The 18685-nt window shown below is 36.9% G+C and overlaps 1 protein-coding gene and 1 non-coding gene across 7 annotated transcripts in view; one reads left to right on the top strand and one right to left on the bottom strand.

The window, feature by feature from the left end:
- The window catches only part of GLIS3 (GLIS family zinc finger 3), a 420742-nt gene that overhangs the window by 278830 nt on the left and 123227 nt on the right, over positions 1–18685 (bottom strand). For 5 of the 6 annotated variants that reach the window (XM_039885485.1, XM_039885610.1, XM_039885559.1 and 2 more), the window contains one exon: positions 995–1202. In XM_039885485.1, the coding sequence (XP_039741419.1) occupies positions 995–1202 (208 nt within the window). Of the gene's footprint in view, positions 1–994; positions 1203–15170; positions 15557–18685 lie in introns of those variants that run through there. The other variant, XM_039885632.1, reaches the window with a different exon arrangement.
- On the top strand, positions 11253–11326 carry TRNAI-UAU (transfer RNA isoleucine (anticodon UAU)). The gene has a single exon. It is a non-coding gene; the product is annotated as a tRNA-Ile (tRNA).

Genomic DNA, 18685 nt, shown 5'->3' with positions numbered 1-18685 from the left:
GAACAAACAGGATCTCAGAGCAAGACTACTCAGTGGATTCTAGCCCCCTAATAAGAATAAGCAGAGGACCAGCATGTCAAATTCCTTCGCAAAATCAGCTACAGCAGAGGCAGGACTAAGAGGAAAAAACCGTGGATTGTGTTTCTCCAAGAATAAAACTTCTAGAAGATGAAATAATTCATTTCAAACATAGAAATAGATATTATACCTTTCACAGTATTTTGATTTTATGTCCCCTTTAATATCAATCTTGAGAGATGTATTTGTCTGAGAGAGTGGTTTCCCTTTCATATTCAAACTCTCCCATCGAGAGATATGTGGTATTTATTGGACCTATTTATTCCAGCACCTAATTAGACACTGTGCTGAAATGTTATGTAACTCGTACATGAAAGCATGTTTCCCCAGACACATCATAAAGTCTTAAAATTCATGATTTCTGTCTTTATTTTTTCTATCTCCCTGAACGTCAACTATTATATTATTCAGACAATAGACATTTAATAGATACTTGGGTAGACATGTGGGATGGGGAAATAGATGGACAAACCAAACAGTTGTAAAGCAGCCTGGGGACACTGCAACATACATACTGAAAAACGAGCAGGGAAGATAGATGCACATGGAACATCTCAATTTTCCAGTCTGTGACACATGACTTGCTTCACTAGGAATTGACAAATTTACACAATGGGCTTTAGTCACCGAGGCCCAAAAATCTCAAGCTGCTTATTAATTTCACTCATACCACAAGACAGCAGGTATAGACCATTCTTCCCAATTAAGATGATATTATAGCATGTACTTAGTTTTTATACACATTCCCCTACAAAAGCTCAAACTGAAGGAGTTGCTTAAGTCGTGTGTGTGTGTGTGTGTGTGTGTGTGTGTGTCTTGTGTGTGTGTGTGTGTATGCACGCATTCAGGAAGGGAGGAAAAAACACTCTTGGGGTGTGATTATACCATAGGAAGGGGAAAAAAAGTAACTTGAGACCTGGTATCTGAAGGAGGTATATTCAGGTTGGCTGCATTCATTGCCCTCTGTAAGCTAGGACTGATCTGGTTGCATGCTGTAGAGACCTGGCTTGCTGGAGGTGAAATGGGTCCCAGTCGCTGAACCATCATGGGGCTGCTGGTGACCACTAGATTGTTGCAGCTGCCTTTTCCAATGGACTTGCACTGAGGCCCAAAGCCAAGAGCCCCTAAAAACAAATGAATCAGGTTAGCTTTCATGTCCCTTACATCAGAAAGTAGTAAAAACACACATGTGCACACTTTTATCGGGACCCATCTTTGGAGACAGTCCTTGGATCTTTTTTCCAAGTACTGGTGTTACTAAAAAACTTCCTCTAATTCCAATGAAAAATCTATAATGCTACAACAGAAACCCATCTACGATCACGACTTATAGAAAATGTGCTTATATTTTGCTCCTTTAATGTAGAAGTGCCAAGTTATATTAAGAATCATATTTTATCATCTCCTTACCTTAAGAGTTAAGGTGGTAAGTAGATGGGATTACCTATGTCAAACTAAGTTCTCTCTAGAATAGCTAATATCTTGAATCACCCAGCAAGGAAAGCTGACACTGTGGGGGTTGGGGGAGGAGGGGACTTGTTTAACTGGTTGATTTCATTCCAATTCTGACCTTCCAAAAAGGCTCTTTAAAAGGATATAGTCTGGCTGTATCTCTCCAATCTTGATTTCTTCTCTTCATCCCAATACACTGTCACTGGACATATACACAATTTAAAAAAATCAGGATGAGAGCCATAAACAAAACACTCATTCTAAAAGCAGCATGGTAACCAAATTTGACACAGATTTTTTGTTTCATTAGTAACAATTTTCTAATGTAGTAAAATTTGGTACATACTCAAAGGAGAAAGAAAAAGAAACTCACAAGAATCTGTGTTGTTAGGGAAAAGTGAAAAGCAAAGAGGAGAAGGCAAACACTGTCATGACTCACTTATAAAAAAAATAACGGTTGAATCATTCTAGACATTCTTTTTACATAGATGTACTTTTTCAAACTTTTTTTTTTTGCAAACTACCTAGTCAAGTCTCAGTGACTGTACACTCTGTTCCCATTTCAAACAAATGAAAATAAATATGATCTCAGTTTTTAACAAATAAGGCTCTAAAATTTTCTCACCAACTCTCCATCTTTCTCATTGATATATTTGGGATCGAAGTAGATGGGAAAGCATCACCGTAACTTTCCTTAGCCATAGTAGGCATAATTTTCTATTGTTTTTCCAAAAACTAAAACAATAGGCAAAAAATGACTGTCACTTTTTGTAACATTCTCTTCTAAGGGCCCACAAAACTCAAAAAATAAATAAGACCTTAGAGAGCAATCACTATGCACTCAACAATGAAACGAGATCTCAAAAACACTGGGAAAGTCACATCTATTGCTGGCACAAAGTCTGTCATAGTGCAGCCCTCTGGGAAGCTAAAATCCAAGTGGTAATTGACTTGCCCAAGGCCACACAGGGATTTACTGACATCAGAAACAGATTCCACTAGGGTATATTTTCATGGCCCTAGATGCTTAGGTTTAGGTGCTGGATGCTTTGTTTGTTCCTTGGATACTTTCCAAGATCATTAGTTGTAATGGAAATTTCTGATTTTTTTTTTCAGGTACACAAACCAGAACCTTTCCTCTACCTCTCCCACTGCAGCTTACATTTAATGCATCTTCTCGTGCCTTGAAAGATCAGTTATAGTCAGTCTGTGTTCACAATTCATATAACACTGTACCATCAGGGTTTTATCTTGTCATCAAGAGTAGTGGGTACATTTTTATGCAACGATCATAAACTTAGTATCTTTATAAATCCAACAAGCTACATGCCATTTGCTTTTTAAATCTCCTTTTTACCCAGGAGAAAAGGCAATGTGATGGTTCATAGCCTAGTTCAGTATAAAAGACATTCAAATTCTCTTTCCAGGTCCTATCCCTACCAACCACTGCCATGAAAAGCAACATCAGATATCAGGTATTCTGTCTAATCCAGTGTCATATATATTCATCTAAGCAACTCCCTCATTTCATGCCTGTTTCTTCTTCGGTAAAAAGGTATTAATATCTGTCTCTAAAATAAAGGTATATTAGCAGCTGGAACAGCACACTTGGTGGCAAAGCCCATTAATACGTTCTTTCATCAAATCTAAGATGCCATATATTGTAAGGCATACTATTATTTTATGTACCAGTAAACACACACTGTCAATTAAACTTGTGCATGGTGTTGAGATTTCAGAAATGTTCTGCGAAAATATGTGCAAATAATGGACAAACACCAATATGATGGCTGAAAATTTGGTTAACCCTTGTGTTATTTATGCTCTTCTCTGCCTGGAACACCGTTCCTCTAACTTGTTTACCTAGTGAACACCTCTGCATCTTCAAGGTCTCAATTCAAAGGTCACCTTCTCTCTAACTATCCCTCCCCCTCTGCCAGCTGGGAAGATATGACCAATTCTTCTTTTCATTTCCCAATGGTCTCTCATAACACATCTGCCTCAAAACCTCAAGGAGACTGAAATGTTTACATGCTTGTCACCCCCTTCTATTTTATACTTTACTGCTCTCTAAAGTTAAACCCCTTGTTTGAAGAATCTCTGCTTCCTCAGCACCTAGCCCGAGGCCTATAGAGAACATAAACAATAAAGTCTGTTAATGAAGTTAAGAAGAAATGAGTGAAAATAAAGGATAGTTATACATGAATATTAAACACTGACAAATAATTTCCACTGAAATCCTCCTGGTTTACTTTTTTAAAATGAAGTGCCATTTTTCAAAAACAAACTCCAACTAAGTAGATCCTGTGACACTTCTCCACAGTACTGCTAACTTACCAGTGTCCCCATGATTTTTACTATAACATCTCCTACTCCCAAATACACTGGTCAACTTGAACTTCATCTAACCCCAAAGGAATGACAGCTTTCTGACAAGAATCCATCTGGCATCCTTGAAGCATGAAGCTGAATGGCAAATTTCTAGGGAACATATAATGTTTGTGGCACAGCTGGGAGAATGTTCTGGAAAACAATATCATCTGTCTCAACAGTGGAGGCAAACAACAGTTTGACCAAGAGCCACTGTGGTCAATGCAACCATCCAGCTAATTTCTTTTTTAATAATGCTAGACAAATGAACACCTCCAGACTACTCAGAATCGTACAGTGTTTGTAGAGGGTGGGCTCTCCTACCTGCCTAGGATTCCTCCCTCCAACCCCGACACACACACACACAGAGACACACACACACTTCTGCTAGTTGTGTGACTAGGGCAAATTAAACATTTGTGTGCCTTATCTCTATACTGTGTCTTCTCACCTGTAAAATGAGAATAAAAATAACATCACCTCATAAAGTTATTGTACATCTAATATTAATTACACATGTAAAGGTCTCTGCACATTGTCTAGCACATAATAGGTACTCAATGGGTATTAGCTGCTAATGTTGCTATTATTGTTGTTCATGACTGTCATCGCTTTTTTGATCCATTTTCTTTCTTGCAGTAAAAAGAAAACAGTTCTTTATAATCCCTTGCATAAAACCAGATAGTGGATGATTCTATTTAATTCTCTACTCATTTCCAATGTTCTATCGGCTTTGAGTCTGGAGCCAATTTTTTTAAAACCAGGTGTCACCACAGATAGGAAAAAGTTTTCAATTGGCCAAGTTTGAATGTTCCTTGGCTTATCATTCCCTGAAAACAAAACCGTACAACTTTTCTTACTACCAGATGTGCCAACTACTTGTGCGCTGGTTTTCATTTTGAAATACCGCTTATTTTTAGTGTCTGCACAATGTTTTTTTAAAAATGTGTTTACTGCTCAAATAAGAATCCAAGTGGATGGCATCTTGAGTGCCACATACATTCTAGCCAAAATCACTGCATGCGGGAGGGGAGCACAAATGGTTTGCATTTTAGAGTTTCTAAACTAAGAGGTCATCTTGGCAAGGGCATGTTTTTAATTAACATCTCTATTAGTTTAAAGGTTTTCTCAAAGTCAAATAGTTGATTATGTCACGATTATCCCTGCTGAGGCCTCATCCTTCAGAATGGTTTATGTTTATACACTGGTTCCTCTAAAAAAATGACACAGATATGGGGGAAGCAGAAATGGCATATATATGGGAGCTGGGTAGGGAGAAATAACCAAAATTTTTTTGGTTGTTATTGTTCATTCAGCTGACACTTATCAAATGCCAACCACAAGCCAGACAGTCCCTGGAGACAATGGTGAGCAAGATGGACAGTCTAAGTCCCCATGGAGCCGATATTCTGGTCATAAAGACGAACACCAAACCAACTATTCATTATAAAAGGGGCGATCCCTACTCCTAGGTTGGGTCATGTGTAATGGTTTCTTTACAGGTCAAACATGATTGAATAAGAGCAATTTCCACATGGTTCAACCTAACATATGCAGGATGTTACAGAAACAGAAATAATACATATCAGGATTTGAGTCCTGCCTCTCCTACTCACTGGCAATGACACTAAACCATGTCCTTAAAGTTTCTGTGCCTCAGTGTCCTGTTCCCTAAAGTGAGGACAGTAATAACACCTAACTCATAGCATTGTTAATAGTATTAAAAGGATTAGTATATAACATATGTCTTACTGCCTCAGTGTTTTCTTCTCAACCTTTCACTTTAAAAATGTTTCGAATCTACAGAAATGTTGTAAGAACAGTACAATGAACTCTATATTTTATCTAATGATAAACTACTAATTGATCAATATATTTACCTATTCATCTGTCTATATATAAGCTTATTATTATCATTAATTTGTTGAACCATTTAAGAATAAGTCATAGATTTTATGCCCTTCACCCCTAAAGATCTGACCATAATGCAATCATTACATTTAAGAAATTTAGCAATGATACAGTACTAGTATGTAATACACTGTTGATATTCAATTATCAATTATCCCAATAATATCGTTAAGACAATTGTTTTCTAATGCAGGACCATGTCTTTCAAGGAAAGGTTTTGAGACTCATGCCAAGGTGGGTCTTCAAGAATGGGTTAATAAATCACTGGACATTGGGGGCAGGTTAAAAAAAAAGCAGAGAAAGAAAAGAAGTGAGTTAACAATACACAACACAGGAGTTAAGAGCATGGGTTTACACCCTAGCTCCACTATTAACTGGCCATGTGACCTTGGACAAGTTACTTAAGCTCTCTATGCCTCAGTGTTCCCATCTCTAAAATGGGATTAACACTAATACTTTTACCTTATTAACTTGTTTTGAGGATTAAAAAACCAAATATATGTTATTAACTTAGGACCTGGCAATTAATAAATACATTGTAAGTGTTAGTTGTATTTTATTGAAGAATTTATCCCTGGTACCTTTCTGATATTGTTTCTAACACCTCTTTTCTCCCAAGTGACCAAGGACTAGATGCTGATATCTCTCTGCCCAAGATTTTCCTCTCGACATACAGCAGAACTGTCCTGCCCTTGATGGGCTCCAGGATTCAGATCTCTTTTACTTATCCCATATCTCACTATTAGAGTCTCCTCGACTCTCATTCATACTCCTTCCCAGAACTAGACATAAGAAATTCTTAACTGGATCATTTGATTTTTAGTGTTGCATTGTATGAATTCTTTATAAATTTTGGATATTAACCTCTTATTCAAAAAAAAAAAAAATCCAATGAAAAAATGGGCAAAGGACTTGAATAGGCATTTCTCCAAAGAGGACATACAAATGACCAATATATATACATATATAAAAGATGCCCAACGTCACTAACCATCAGAGAAATGCAAACTAAAAACATAATGAGGTATCACTTCTATCAGAATATCTATCATCAATAAATAAAAAAATAAGTGTTCGCAAGGGTATGAAGAAAAAGTAACCCTCATGCACTTTTAATGGGATTGCAAATTGTTGCAGCCACTATAAAAAAAAGTTTGAGGTTCCTCAAAAAATTAAAAATAGAACTGCTGTATGACCCAGCAATTCCACTTCTAGATATTTATCTGAAGAAAACCAAAACACTAATTCAAAGCAATATATGGCATTCCTATGTTCACTGCAGCACTATTTGCAATAGCCAAGATATGGAAGCAATCTATGTGCCCATCAATAGATGATTGGATAAAGAAGATGTGGTACATTAATACAATGGAATATTACTCAGCCATAAAAAAGAATGAAATCTTACCATTAGGACAACTTGGATGGATCTAGAAGGTTATTATGCTAAGTGGAATAAGTCAGACAGAGAAAGACAAATATCATATGATTTCTAAACAGTGAAATAAACTGAAAAAAAATGGAAACAGACTTCTAAATACAGAGAACAAACTGGTGATTGCCCGATGAGAGGGGGGATTGGGGAGCTAGGTGAAAAGCTGAAGGGATTAAGAAGTACAAATTGGTTGTTACAAAATAGTCACAGAGATGTGAAGCAGAGCATAGAAAATATAGTTGATAATATTGTAATAACTATGTATAGTGCCAGGTGAGTATTAGACTAATTGGGGGAGATCACTTTGTAAATTATATGAATGTCTAACCACTATGCTGTACACCCGAAACTAATGTAAAATAATATTAAATGTCAACTCTAATTAAAAAATAAAATTTTTAAAATCTTTAAAAATTAAAAATAAAACAAATATTTCTCTTTAACAACCCCCACAAAAAAAAGAAATTATTGCATACTAAGCGTACTAGGTTTGTTGCCTAGTGCTTTGTCAAATGTTTCATTGCTGAGTTACAATAGTGACAACTTAATGAATATATGTGAGTGTGTAGTGTGTTACTCTGAAATACAGTTAAGGCATGGGTAATTGGCTAAAAACACCAAAGGATGACAATCAGAATGAAATAATTGGCTTCTATATTCAGGGGCAAAGCATTTCAATTTAGCAAGTTTTACAAATGCTCGAAACCACACAAAACCTATGGGAGATAAAAAACAAAAAAAAGAAAACAAAACAAAAACTGGATATAGCATCTTGTCTCCATGGAGCTTACAATCTCTGTAGAGATAAGACATACTCACCTAAGAACAATCTGATAATGATACTGGACTGTCTATGTTTATAAGCATGAGGCTGAATTATAGACAGGAGTTCAGAGAGGCATTTTTATGCACCAGATACTTCGGTGAAGAGGAATAATTTTAATCACAAAGTATTTCCCAAAGTTCTTCAGGAAATTCAAAGGTGTTCAATGATAACAATTAAGTTAAGGTCATAGAAAGACCCAAATACCTTTGGGAAACCCCAATATGACAAAGTTAAACATATATCCTTATTTCAGTTCTTCAAAGAGCCTTTGATACTGCAAATGCATATAATTAGTTTCCCAGAGGAGCAAATAAAATGCAAAATATATTTATTTGTGTATGCTTTTTTCCCCCTCCGTGGACTCTTTCAAAACTGGCATTCCAAGGAACACACTTTGGAAAACAATAAGCTAAAACAAAGAATGAGCGCATGAATGAGGAGATGGTAGAGTGTAGACATAGAAACAGAAGGGAGAAGGCATGGCGTATACCGGGGAAAATGAACAGAAGTTAGAACTGCTGCAAGAGGGGGTTCTGACCAGAAGAAAGGGAGAAAGCAGAGGTTAGAGGGATGGTTTAGTCAACCTTAAGGACCTGATTTTAAAACCAGACATTATTTATTCACCAATGGTTCCAAACCTGGCTGGACGTTAGTGTCGCCACAGAAGCTTTTCAAAAATGCAAATTCAAAGGCTCCATCTTAAACCAACAAAGCAAGATGAGGCTGGGGCAAACGCCCTGCTGACATGCATCTGGGACCCTGTGCCACAGGTAGTGGTACACCTCCATTGGAAACCGAGTTTACTCAACATTTATCTGGTAGAGATGGGGTAAAAGGCTGGAGGAGGACATGAGCCAGAAACTGGACAATAAGGAAGAGGCCACATGGTAGTAAATAACAGCATAAGACAGCAATAATTGTGCAAGCATATTAGAGTGAGATTGATTATTTTTACATTGGTCGATAAAGATCTAGAAGGTCAAGTTTTAAAAGGAGGAGGAGGTCATATAAAGACTATCATTGTGACTCCATTCCAAAATGAGGTATTGTGTCCCAGCCAATAAATAGGTCAAATCCAAATCCAGATTAATGGATTCCCATGAATCATGCACTTTTCCACCACAAAGTTCAGCTTGAATCTACCAAGTTTATCCCACAAAGAATATAACTTTCACACCAACACTCTTTTAACCTTAGTCAGCATTCAGGAATGTTGGCCACAAAGTATGGAATCACCACATTACTCATTTCATTTCATCCCTGCATTAAATGGAATTGTATTTATACCCTGAAAGATTAAAAAATATCATATTCCTTTTTGTACCACTCAGTGCCCTGGATTCCTGGAAATGAAACTTCGTTCTTGTTCCCCACCACCAGGCAGTCTTGATAAGATGTTATTAAGAATACACAGCTCTGAACCACCTCATAAAGATGTAAAGATATATTAAACAGCATTCCCAAAGTTTATATTCTAAAGTCCCATCAGTCAGCTATTGTACATCAATTATCAACTAATTAGTAGAGAGTGCTTATGCTGACCCTTCTGTTCTCTCTTGTAATGATTTGCCAAGTTAACTGAAAGCTGCTCTGCTCCATAGAGACTCTTAGTATAGCAAGAGTGTTAAATAAAGTTCACCAACAATTAGCCTAGAAAACCAAAGAGGAAATGTAAGCACATTTACTGCTTTTCCCTCAACAAATTTTCTAACAACCCCATGGAAATAGAACATATGTATTTATTAAATAAGCAAAAACTGAAAAACTGAAATACCAGTACAGGCCCAGTTTACTCCTTTATTGCTCACTGATCTGGTTTATTGCATCTCTGCTCTATGCTATACTATATAGTCTAGAGAGTGCGGAAACGTAGATGAGTTAGACAATTCTTGCTGACAATCCAATTTAGTAAGCTTAAACCAAGGCTTATCTGTGAGATTAATCTGTGAAAATAAGTAAATTTCAAGTGAAATTATTATACTACTTGCCCTATTAAGACTGCACTTCCAGAAATATAAGAAAGGGTGAGAAGAAGGGAGGGAAGAAGTACATTTTCAGGAGAGAAAAGTGCCTCAGCTTCTCCAACACCATGAACAGGTAACATTTATCAAGCACTACTTGTGAGGTTGGTTCTGTGCTATATACTAATGGAGTCCTAGGCTTTTGGAATAGCCCTCAAAGAGGTTCTGGCCAGTTGGAGAGAGTTTTAACTAACACAAGAAACAACTAGGACATACCCAATCTTAAACTGAGTTGCCATAATGCTGAGAACGGAAAGAGTTCAAACAAGAAAAAGATCTGTATAAATTGGAGGAATTTTTGTAGAGGAGGTGAGACTTGATCTGAGCCTTTCAATGACCGGAGGGGAGTCAGCAGCACAAAAAGTTGGCTGACCAAAGTGAAATAAAAGAGTGTGCTACAAAAAGGGTATGGCGGTGATAAAGCATGGAGATGCTAGGGCCAGAATGGCTTCACTTACCAGCTGTGTGACCTTGGGCAAGCTCCTTAAATTCTCTGTGTTTCTGTTTCCACATCTGGAAAATGGGGATAATCATGTACCTACCTTTATAAGACTATTTGGAGAACTAATAATTCAATGTATGTAAAGCACTTACAGTAGTGTCTAGCATACAGAAAGTATTCTGTAAGCCTTAGGCATTCACATTTTTATTAAAGTGTTATCAGATTACACAGGACCTCCAAGGCCGGCCCCTAAAAGAGCTATAGTAGGTTTTTAAGCATGGCTTTGCTATGTTAAGGTACTATGAAGAGGACAATCTAACTATTTTCAATACATATAGAAGCAGAGCAAAGACTGAAGACAAGAAACCAAGCTAGGAATATGTTGCTATGATCCCAGGATGCAGTGATGAAGTTTGGACCAGGTTAGAGACAGAGGGAACAGAGTAACCCCAAATGACTTTATAAAGAAGACAAATAAAAGGGTTACTAAAGAGTCTGTAAGAAATATTAGATTACAAAACCTTCTACATAAATTAAGATCATGTTTTCTCTAAGCTGTTTTTCCCCCCCAAGACAACCAAAAGCAGAAATTGATTGAGAAATGACAAGGTCGTGTATTGGTGAGACCCCTTACTCTATGGAACAATGACTGGGACACCTATGTCAGAGAGTAAATATTTGTTAGATAAATGAATAAAAAATATGATTTTGGGGGATGGCTCCATAGTGTAGTGGTTAGCATATCTGCTTTATACGCAGAAGGTTCTGGGTTCATGCCCCAGGTGGAGCCATGGACCATACCCCGGGTGCGCCAGGCCCTGGGTGCTCCTGGCCCCAGGTGCACGCTGCGAGCGTGTGGAAGGAGACGCCCCACCTTCAGAGATCCAGTTCTTAAGGGGAAATGACAACATCCATAACTCAGGGGTGGAGCGGGGGCGGAATTAAAGAGAGGAAAAATATATATGACTCTTAGGGAAATTCATAAGGCAAGACAAATATCGTTCAAGGCCACGAATGAGGTTGAGACATTCCCTCTCAAATGTGTCACGATGTGGAAGAAAGACAGTGATCCCTGGTGAATACAATTGTTAGTATGTCCTTGTCTCTAAATTACTTGTTTGTTCTGTCTCCCCCGCCAAAATACTCCTTTCTACACCCCGTCCCCCTCCCCCCACCACATACTACCAACGTAAGGAGTAAAGTCTAAGCCATTCAATATAAATCGATGGAACTTTTTTTCAGGATCTAAGATCTGACTCAAGGGAAAATCCCATTCACTCTTTCATATTAGAGATAACTTCTTAGTATCTAAAAGGCACAGCTTACAGTCATTATTAAAAGCTGCTAGGCTATAATTGTTTTCCCTCGAACAGTAATTTCTCAGACTGTCCAAAGAGACACATATTCTATCATAAATCTTTTCTGTTACATATTCTACATGGCCTTACAAGTCAATATGAGATGCCCAGAAGAATCGAACCTGGAGAAAAGGCAAATGGTTATGGAGGTTACTTTCTCTTACATGAAAATCTAATTTGAATACTCTTGCAAGAACTAGAAGTACCCAGCATCCTGCATTCGGACGCCCTTGAGCTAGTTGCTCACCTACCCGGCCAGCCCTTAGCCTCTGTAGGCTGTCGATTCTTTACTCTCTGCTCCGAAACCCATAAAGGAGCAGAGGAACACCACAAAACACTTGTTGAGCTATTATTCGTAATTTGTGCTCCTTTGTCTCTAGGTGTTACAAGAGGGCTAAGAGTTGACACTGCTTGATTTCATCTTCTCTTCTAATCCTGTGTAGAAGTCTAAATCCACTGAGATTATCCAGGTGCTCTGAGTGTCTCTGAGGAAAACAAGAAAAAGGAAAGACTGCCCAAAGTCTGGGAAGAACAGCAGTTTGACAGCCTCCCAAGTAGAGAGGCGACGTTCAGAAAAAGCAATGAAGGTGGAGATCATGGTTGCACAGTAAATATACAAAGGCCAGACTCTAGGTCTGGGGGCTTGCAACTCCAGCAAAGGTTCCTGTACCCAAGCAATGCATAGAATAGCAGATTTCCAGAGACCATATGGGCTTAGTTAGTGGGCACCTCAGAGCAACCTAATGGACCAAGAACTAAGCACTTGGAATGTTCTGCCCTGTACAAAGATCCTGGGATCTTGTCTCACCTTGGCATGATATTGGGCACTTAATCAACAATGACTAAGATTACATTTCCCACTCACCAGCAAGATGGGGTCATGGAGTTTCATTTGTTTTGATTTAAAAGAAATAGTTTAAAGAACCATTTCTCTTATATGTAAGTTAGTAGAATAAGTTGTACCTACAACAAATTTAATTAAAATTGAAGAAATAGGGAGTCTGAAATATCCGCCCTTTGGTTCAAGCAACTTGTCATAAAATTGCACAACTTTAACTAAACTACCAAAATATAGAAAAAAATTCTAACATCATGAATCTCAACACACATGGAATATGGCTAAGGCCTTTTATTTAACGCTATTTTTGAATTTATAAGAGAACTAGAATAATCTAAGCATCTCTGTAAACATGATTAGAATATGGGCTAGCATTAAAGTAAATGTGGTTATTTTATCTCTACAGCCTATACGTGCTAACTCAGACAATGCATCAGCATTAACTCTTAACTAATGACATCTAAAATTAGGTCAAACAATGAGGAATATCACCACTTCCAACCCCAGTACTTTCTCATCAAAATAAAAAAGCAATCAAAATACAGATTGACATCAGTATGAAAAAAATCTAAATTCAGAGTAATGTTATTTTATACCTAAAGTAATACTTTTTTAAGGAGTATTATTTGTTTAAATTTTAATATGAAAGCTGAAAATAAATGTGAATAAAAAGTGCAATATTAATCAAATTAAAATCTTATTTCCTGAATAATATACAAATTCTTAGAAGAGAATTAATAACAAATCATATGTAACATAAGATCCCATGGCGTTGAAAGTAAATGGGAAAGACAGAAATAAAATCCCTCCCCAGTTCTCCAAGGGTTGATTAAGTAGAGGTCTTAATTTAGAGTGCCTCCTCTTTTGACTGCTCTAGGAAAATCAAATTATAAACTCTGCCAGAATTTGTTCTCCTCGTTGTTCTAAACAAAACAAAAATAATAGCAAAAGGCAGAGGTCTGTCTCACTTTGATCTTCATGCACAATGAGAAGAACGTGAGCCTTGATACAAATCTACAGTTTAGAATAATTATAATAAATCCCTATGAATCACCAGGTAATATTAGCTCCTTAAAATGAGCTGAAACAATTATGAAGGTATCTCTAAAAATATTTTCAATAAAGAAGACTGTAAGACATAAATCTTAGTGAAATCATTCTTTCAACTTTCAAAATGGAGTTAATATAATTTTTTTCCAAACAAACTTACCCTATCTAATAAGTGTGTGAAATTTTACCAGAGATATGCATGTTTCAGAGTCATAGTACTTTGAGAAAACAAATTGTTTTAAAGCTGAAGAATTCATGAGAAAATAAATCACTTTTGCCAAATTTCACAGGTATCCCCTTCCCTTTCTTCTCTGTTATAGTTCTTAAATACTAATTAGCCAAATCTACTCTCTAGGTACTTATGACATAGAAAAAATAATTATAAAGGGAATTATCTTTTCTTTGGTCTTCTTTATTGAGTACATCTAGATATCCACAGTGAAACCACCTAAATGTTCAGAAAAGATTTTGTTCCACGTTCAGAATTCTAGGACTAAGCCAATGAGTAAAAAAGGGGAATGGACAACTTCGTTCTTCCTGCTTAAATACAGTGAATACCTTTGTTTGCAAAGATTTTCCCACTACCTTCTTTCAAAAATGTGTCAATCAGAGTGCTTGGGGAGGGTGGGAAGATATAGCCACTGGGATCCTTGTTATTGTACCTTAAGGGAGAGACTGCAGGGACAAAGATTAAGAAATCTTGCCCCAGGAATATTGGTTGCTCTGTTATGTGACACCAGCAGCACAAGGAATTCTAGTAACACCTCTGTCCAGAGGAGGAAAGAATAAAGTCCGAAAGAAGACATATATATAGCTTGTCTGACTTGTTTTTTGCACGTAGCCTTGAAAAGAACAATTTTTACCTCAGAAACTTGGCAAATGCAAACTGATTTTTTGATAAGTTTTAACACGCATTTTACTAAATGCATGAAGAGAGTGAGGGAGAGAAAGGCCAGGTATCCAAATACAGGGAGGTTGTCAGGTTTCTCTTTTCTGTGTCATTTTTATTCAGTCGGTCAAATGAAAATTCAAAACCATATAATTAGATGGTTGTTTATACATGATTAAGCATGAGCTCATTGGACTTTACATGCCAAAAAGTCAGAGATGTGGTTAAGGGCAAGAAGGAACTATTAATAAAAGGAAATAAAGCTGTAAGACATTTTTCACTTATGAATAAAAATAATTCAAAGGTCTCTAGATGGAAAAAGAGAGAAAAAATCAACCATGAGTAGGGGCAAGAAACCAAATAATTTTATAAATGGTTAGAATTCATGAGATATAATACATTAAGCCACTGGTACAAAAAAGCTTTTCCTCCTCTATGATTCTAATCCTATTTTTGTTTCTCGTAAATATAACTCACAATGAACACATAACAAAACTTACCTGTATTATATTTCTCTAGAATCGTTCTGGGAAATATTTAAGCAAGAACACACCGCTGTTAATTTAAAAGAGTTACTTGTTCTCTTCATAACTGTCTTCACCAGTAATCCTCTCTGGAGAAACCAATAGCTTTCAGCTCCCTTGAAAAAGGCAAGTGTCCTTTCACTTTTCACATATGCAGAATTTTTCTTCCTAAAATAAAGTAAGCCCATCGAAAGCAAAGCTTAACTGACCATAACCTTCATAAAAGTAAAGGAGACTTTCCCAGATCCTCCAGAGGATCTGTAATCTTAGATTGGGGATCTAAAAAGTGGTAAATCAACTGCTAATACAGATCAAACACTAAGCTATGAATGAAGTCAGTGGGCAAGTCTTTCAGATGACAGAGAATGGACTGATCCAGTATCAGCCGACTTACTCCACCTTAAGTAACGTTTTCAAGTTACTACTACAACCTCTCCCTACTGGGAAAATATACCAGTACAGGTCACCTCTGGTGGCCGCCCAGGCAAATGCAAAATCAACTCCAGAGGTGGTTCAACTGCGTGTGCTATTTTCTACAACCAAACAACTCTTTTGAGTTGCCAATGCTGTGACTTGTACTTTGGCACATGACTGTATTGATATTATACAGTAGAGTCCACCAATAGAATAACACAATCTAAAACTACAGCTCATATAAACCCAACACATAGTCCTTAAGACTGAAGCTAAAATGAATCTGGTAACATTCAGAAAGCCTAGAATGCCTAAGAAACATAAACATTGACTTTTACAGCCTAACTCTGAGAGCAATGTCTCCAAGTCTGTCACAGGGATGTAACCCTCCATCTCAATCAATAGCTCTCTCCCTCACCCCTCCACCCTCTCTCAATGTAAGCATCAGCCAGTTCAGATTCTCAGAGCAATCATCAATCTTGTTCATAACTGCCTATTGGAATTTAAACAGAATATGCTCCATTTAAACCTATATGATGAACTATAAAATATAGAAACTCCTGAAAAGCTCATTTCCAAGAAACTAAGATGATCACAAAAATGCATACCTGAAAAAGCATGGACATCTGAGACAAAACATAATACAATGAAAATGGCAATTTTAACCTACAAAGCCTTATATGTTATCTATGTGTCTTATATGAAATATGCTCTTTGTTCTAAAGATATTTTTTAATTACTGACCTAATTTGGACAAATCCAGTCCTTAACATATTAATTTAGTATTAAAAGCCACCCAAAGCTGTGGGAAAAGTAGTACACTTTGTCAAAACAAATTTTTTATGAGCTGGAGATTCATGGATTTTTATCTTTAATGTTGAAGGAAGGGGGAAATCGTGCTAAATTAATAAATATTGATTATTCAGAAACAGTTTAATATCTACTATGGTTCCAGATAAGAAATGTGATCATTTATTCCTAAACAATGTGTGGTATGTAACTCAAAACCACTTTTCATCAATAATTAATATTAATAATTAACAAGTATAAACAACAAAAATACCTTTTGGAAATGTTTCAACCTGGCCCTTTCCTCATTCCACAGCCTGCCTATTGCCCCCCTTTACCCACTATGTAGGGTTAATAACTAAACTTCCCTCATCTCTGACATGCAACACTAACCAGCAGCAATCTTCCTAAGAATGTGCTCACGAATACATAAGATTGAAAAGAATAAAATAGTCTTATCAAAGTCACCTTAATTGGCCAACAGATTTCTAAATTAGCATCTGCAGTTACAATCCACTCAACGATGAATTAGTTTTTTCTCCAGTAAAGACAGAACCCTGAAGAAAGTTCACCTCATACTTCTATTCTCCTACCTAGAGATGAAATGTCTTACATTTTTAATCCAAGGATTAGCCTAGTAATAAAAATTAACAGTATTCCAGATAAACAGAGCAGAAGGGAAGGATAATGCAAAAACTAATCATTTAAAAGAGGCCTGAACCAATGTACCAGGATTGTGCTTGATACTCATTCCGAAGAGCATTCAATTTGACTTTAAAACTACATTGCTATTCTTTCTCCATTTTGACTGTAGAATAGTATATTTCAGAGTTCAGCACATTAGCTCTTACACCAAATTTAAGGCATCTTACCATCTGCTTATTTTCTTGCCACTCTGCCCTAGAGCCTAACATTTAAAATTTTAAGTCCATTGAAATTCATCTTTCAGCTATTCATTTCTTCACCAAACTGAACATTATGCAAGTAATGTCTTAAGAACTTCCTAAAGTTCAACATTGTGCCGTATTTTAATTTATTATAGTAAAAACAAATTCCACAATTCTCATTCTCTTCTTCCACGTACCTCCATGCCATACATTACCATTATATTTCCTGAAAAGTGATGGGAATCATCAACCTCATGTTTAAGTTAATCATGTTCCTATTCACGTTCCCAGGCTGTTTTGTCACTAACATTTAAAACTGTTAGAAGTAAGAAGCCCTCCCACTGGGGAGCTTCCATAGACAGTGTCTATTTGTATAAATATGCAGGAATAAAGATGTTTACATCTTTTTCTTGGGTGGGGGCCTCAGACAGCTGTACAGAGAACACTTTGCATACATTTCCAGGGCTACTTGCTCTTTGCTTTCATAAAGTACAAGCACCAGGAACATTCAGGACAGCTAGTAGCAAAGGCTGGTGTGCAGAGAGGAAAGCATTCGACAAATGCAGCCTAAGAAACAATGTCTCCCTTCAAGTGGAACAGCTGGTGAAGTCAGCCAGTGCTGGCCTGCTTGAACAATACTGGGCAGGTCATTAACTTGCCTGGTTCAGACAGCGATGAGCTCACCCACCTTTCTGGAAGTGCTATTTTAGCTGCTGAGTTTATTCAAATAAAACCCATAATTTTCTAATGGCTAAACAAGGAATGTGTTATAAAAAAGCTAACTCTCTGAGAACCTTGCAAAAGCCACACAGGGAACTCAGGAAGGTGAGTCTACAGTCTGTTCAAGTTTGCACACATGTTTATAATCGCTACATATGTATTAACTTGAAAATAAGCAACCACATAAGCAAACCAGGATTTTTTTAAGTTTTTTTTAAGTTACTGCCACATTGTTGTTTTCTCCCTTTCTTTTTCTTTTGCATAAGAAAGAATAAGTTTGTCCTTAACTACACAAAAGAGTTAACATTTAATTTGAACACTGAACATACTGTAGCTCTCAATCTCTCCCTCTTTTCCCTTGTTATAGCAAAAATAGATTCAAGAAAATTTTTACTAATTATTGCTGATCTTGAGTGAGATATGGCTACATCAGTTTCCATGCTACACTCACAAGAAGCCCCAGTTCCTTCACCACATTCTACTCCAGGCTGCCAGGAATCCCTTACCATCCCCACATCACCCTTACATCTACCCCCAACTGCTATGATCAAAGATCAGCCCAAAGGCCAACCCCTCCTGGAAACAAATCCCAATTTTACAGTGTTTTATCCATCCTATAAATTCCCAGGTAATGCTAGTTTTGCATCTTTTGTGTTACTGATCATTTCTACCTTATATATT

Source organism: Pteropus medius, unplaced genomic scaffold (genome assembly GCF_902729225.1).
Source record: "Pteropus medius unplaced genomic scaffold, Ma_sr-lr_union100, whole genome shotgun sequence".
In the NCBI taxonomy this organism is placed as follows: Eukaryota; Metazoa; Chordata; class Mammalia; order Chiroptera; family Pteropodidae; genus Pteropus; species Pteropus medius.
Note: the sequence above shows the minus strand (reverse complement) of the source record. Positions and strands in the feature narration are given on the sequence as shown.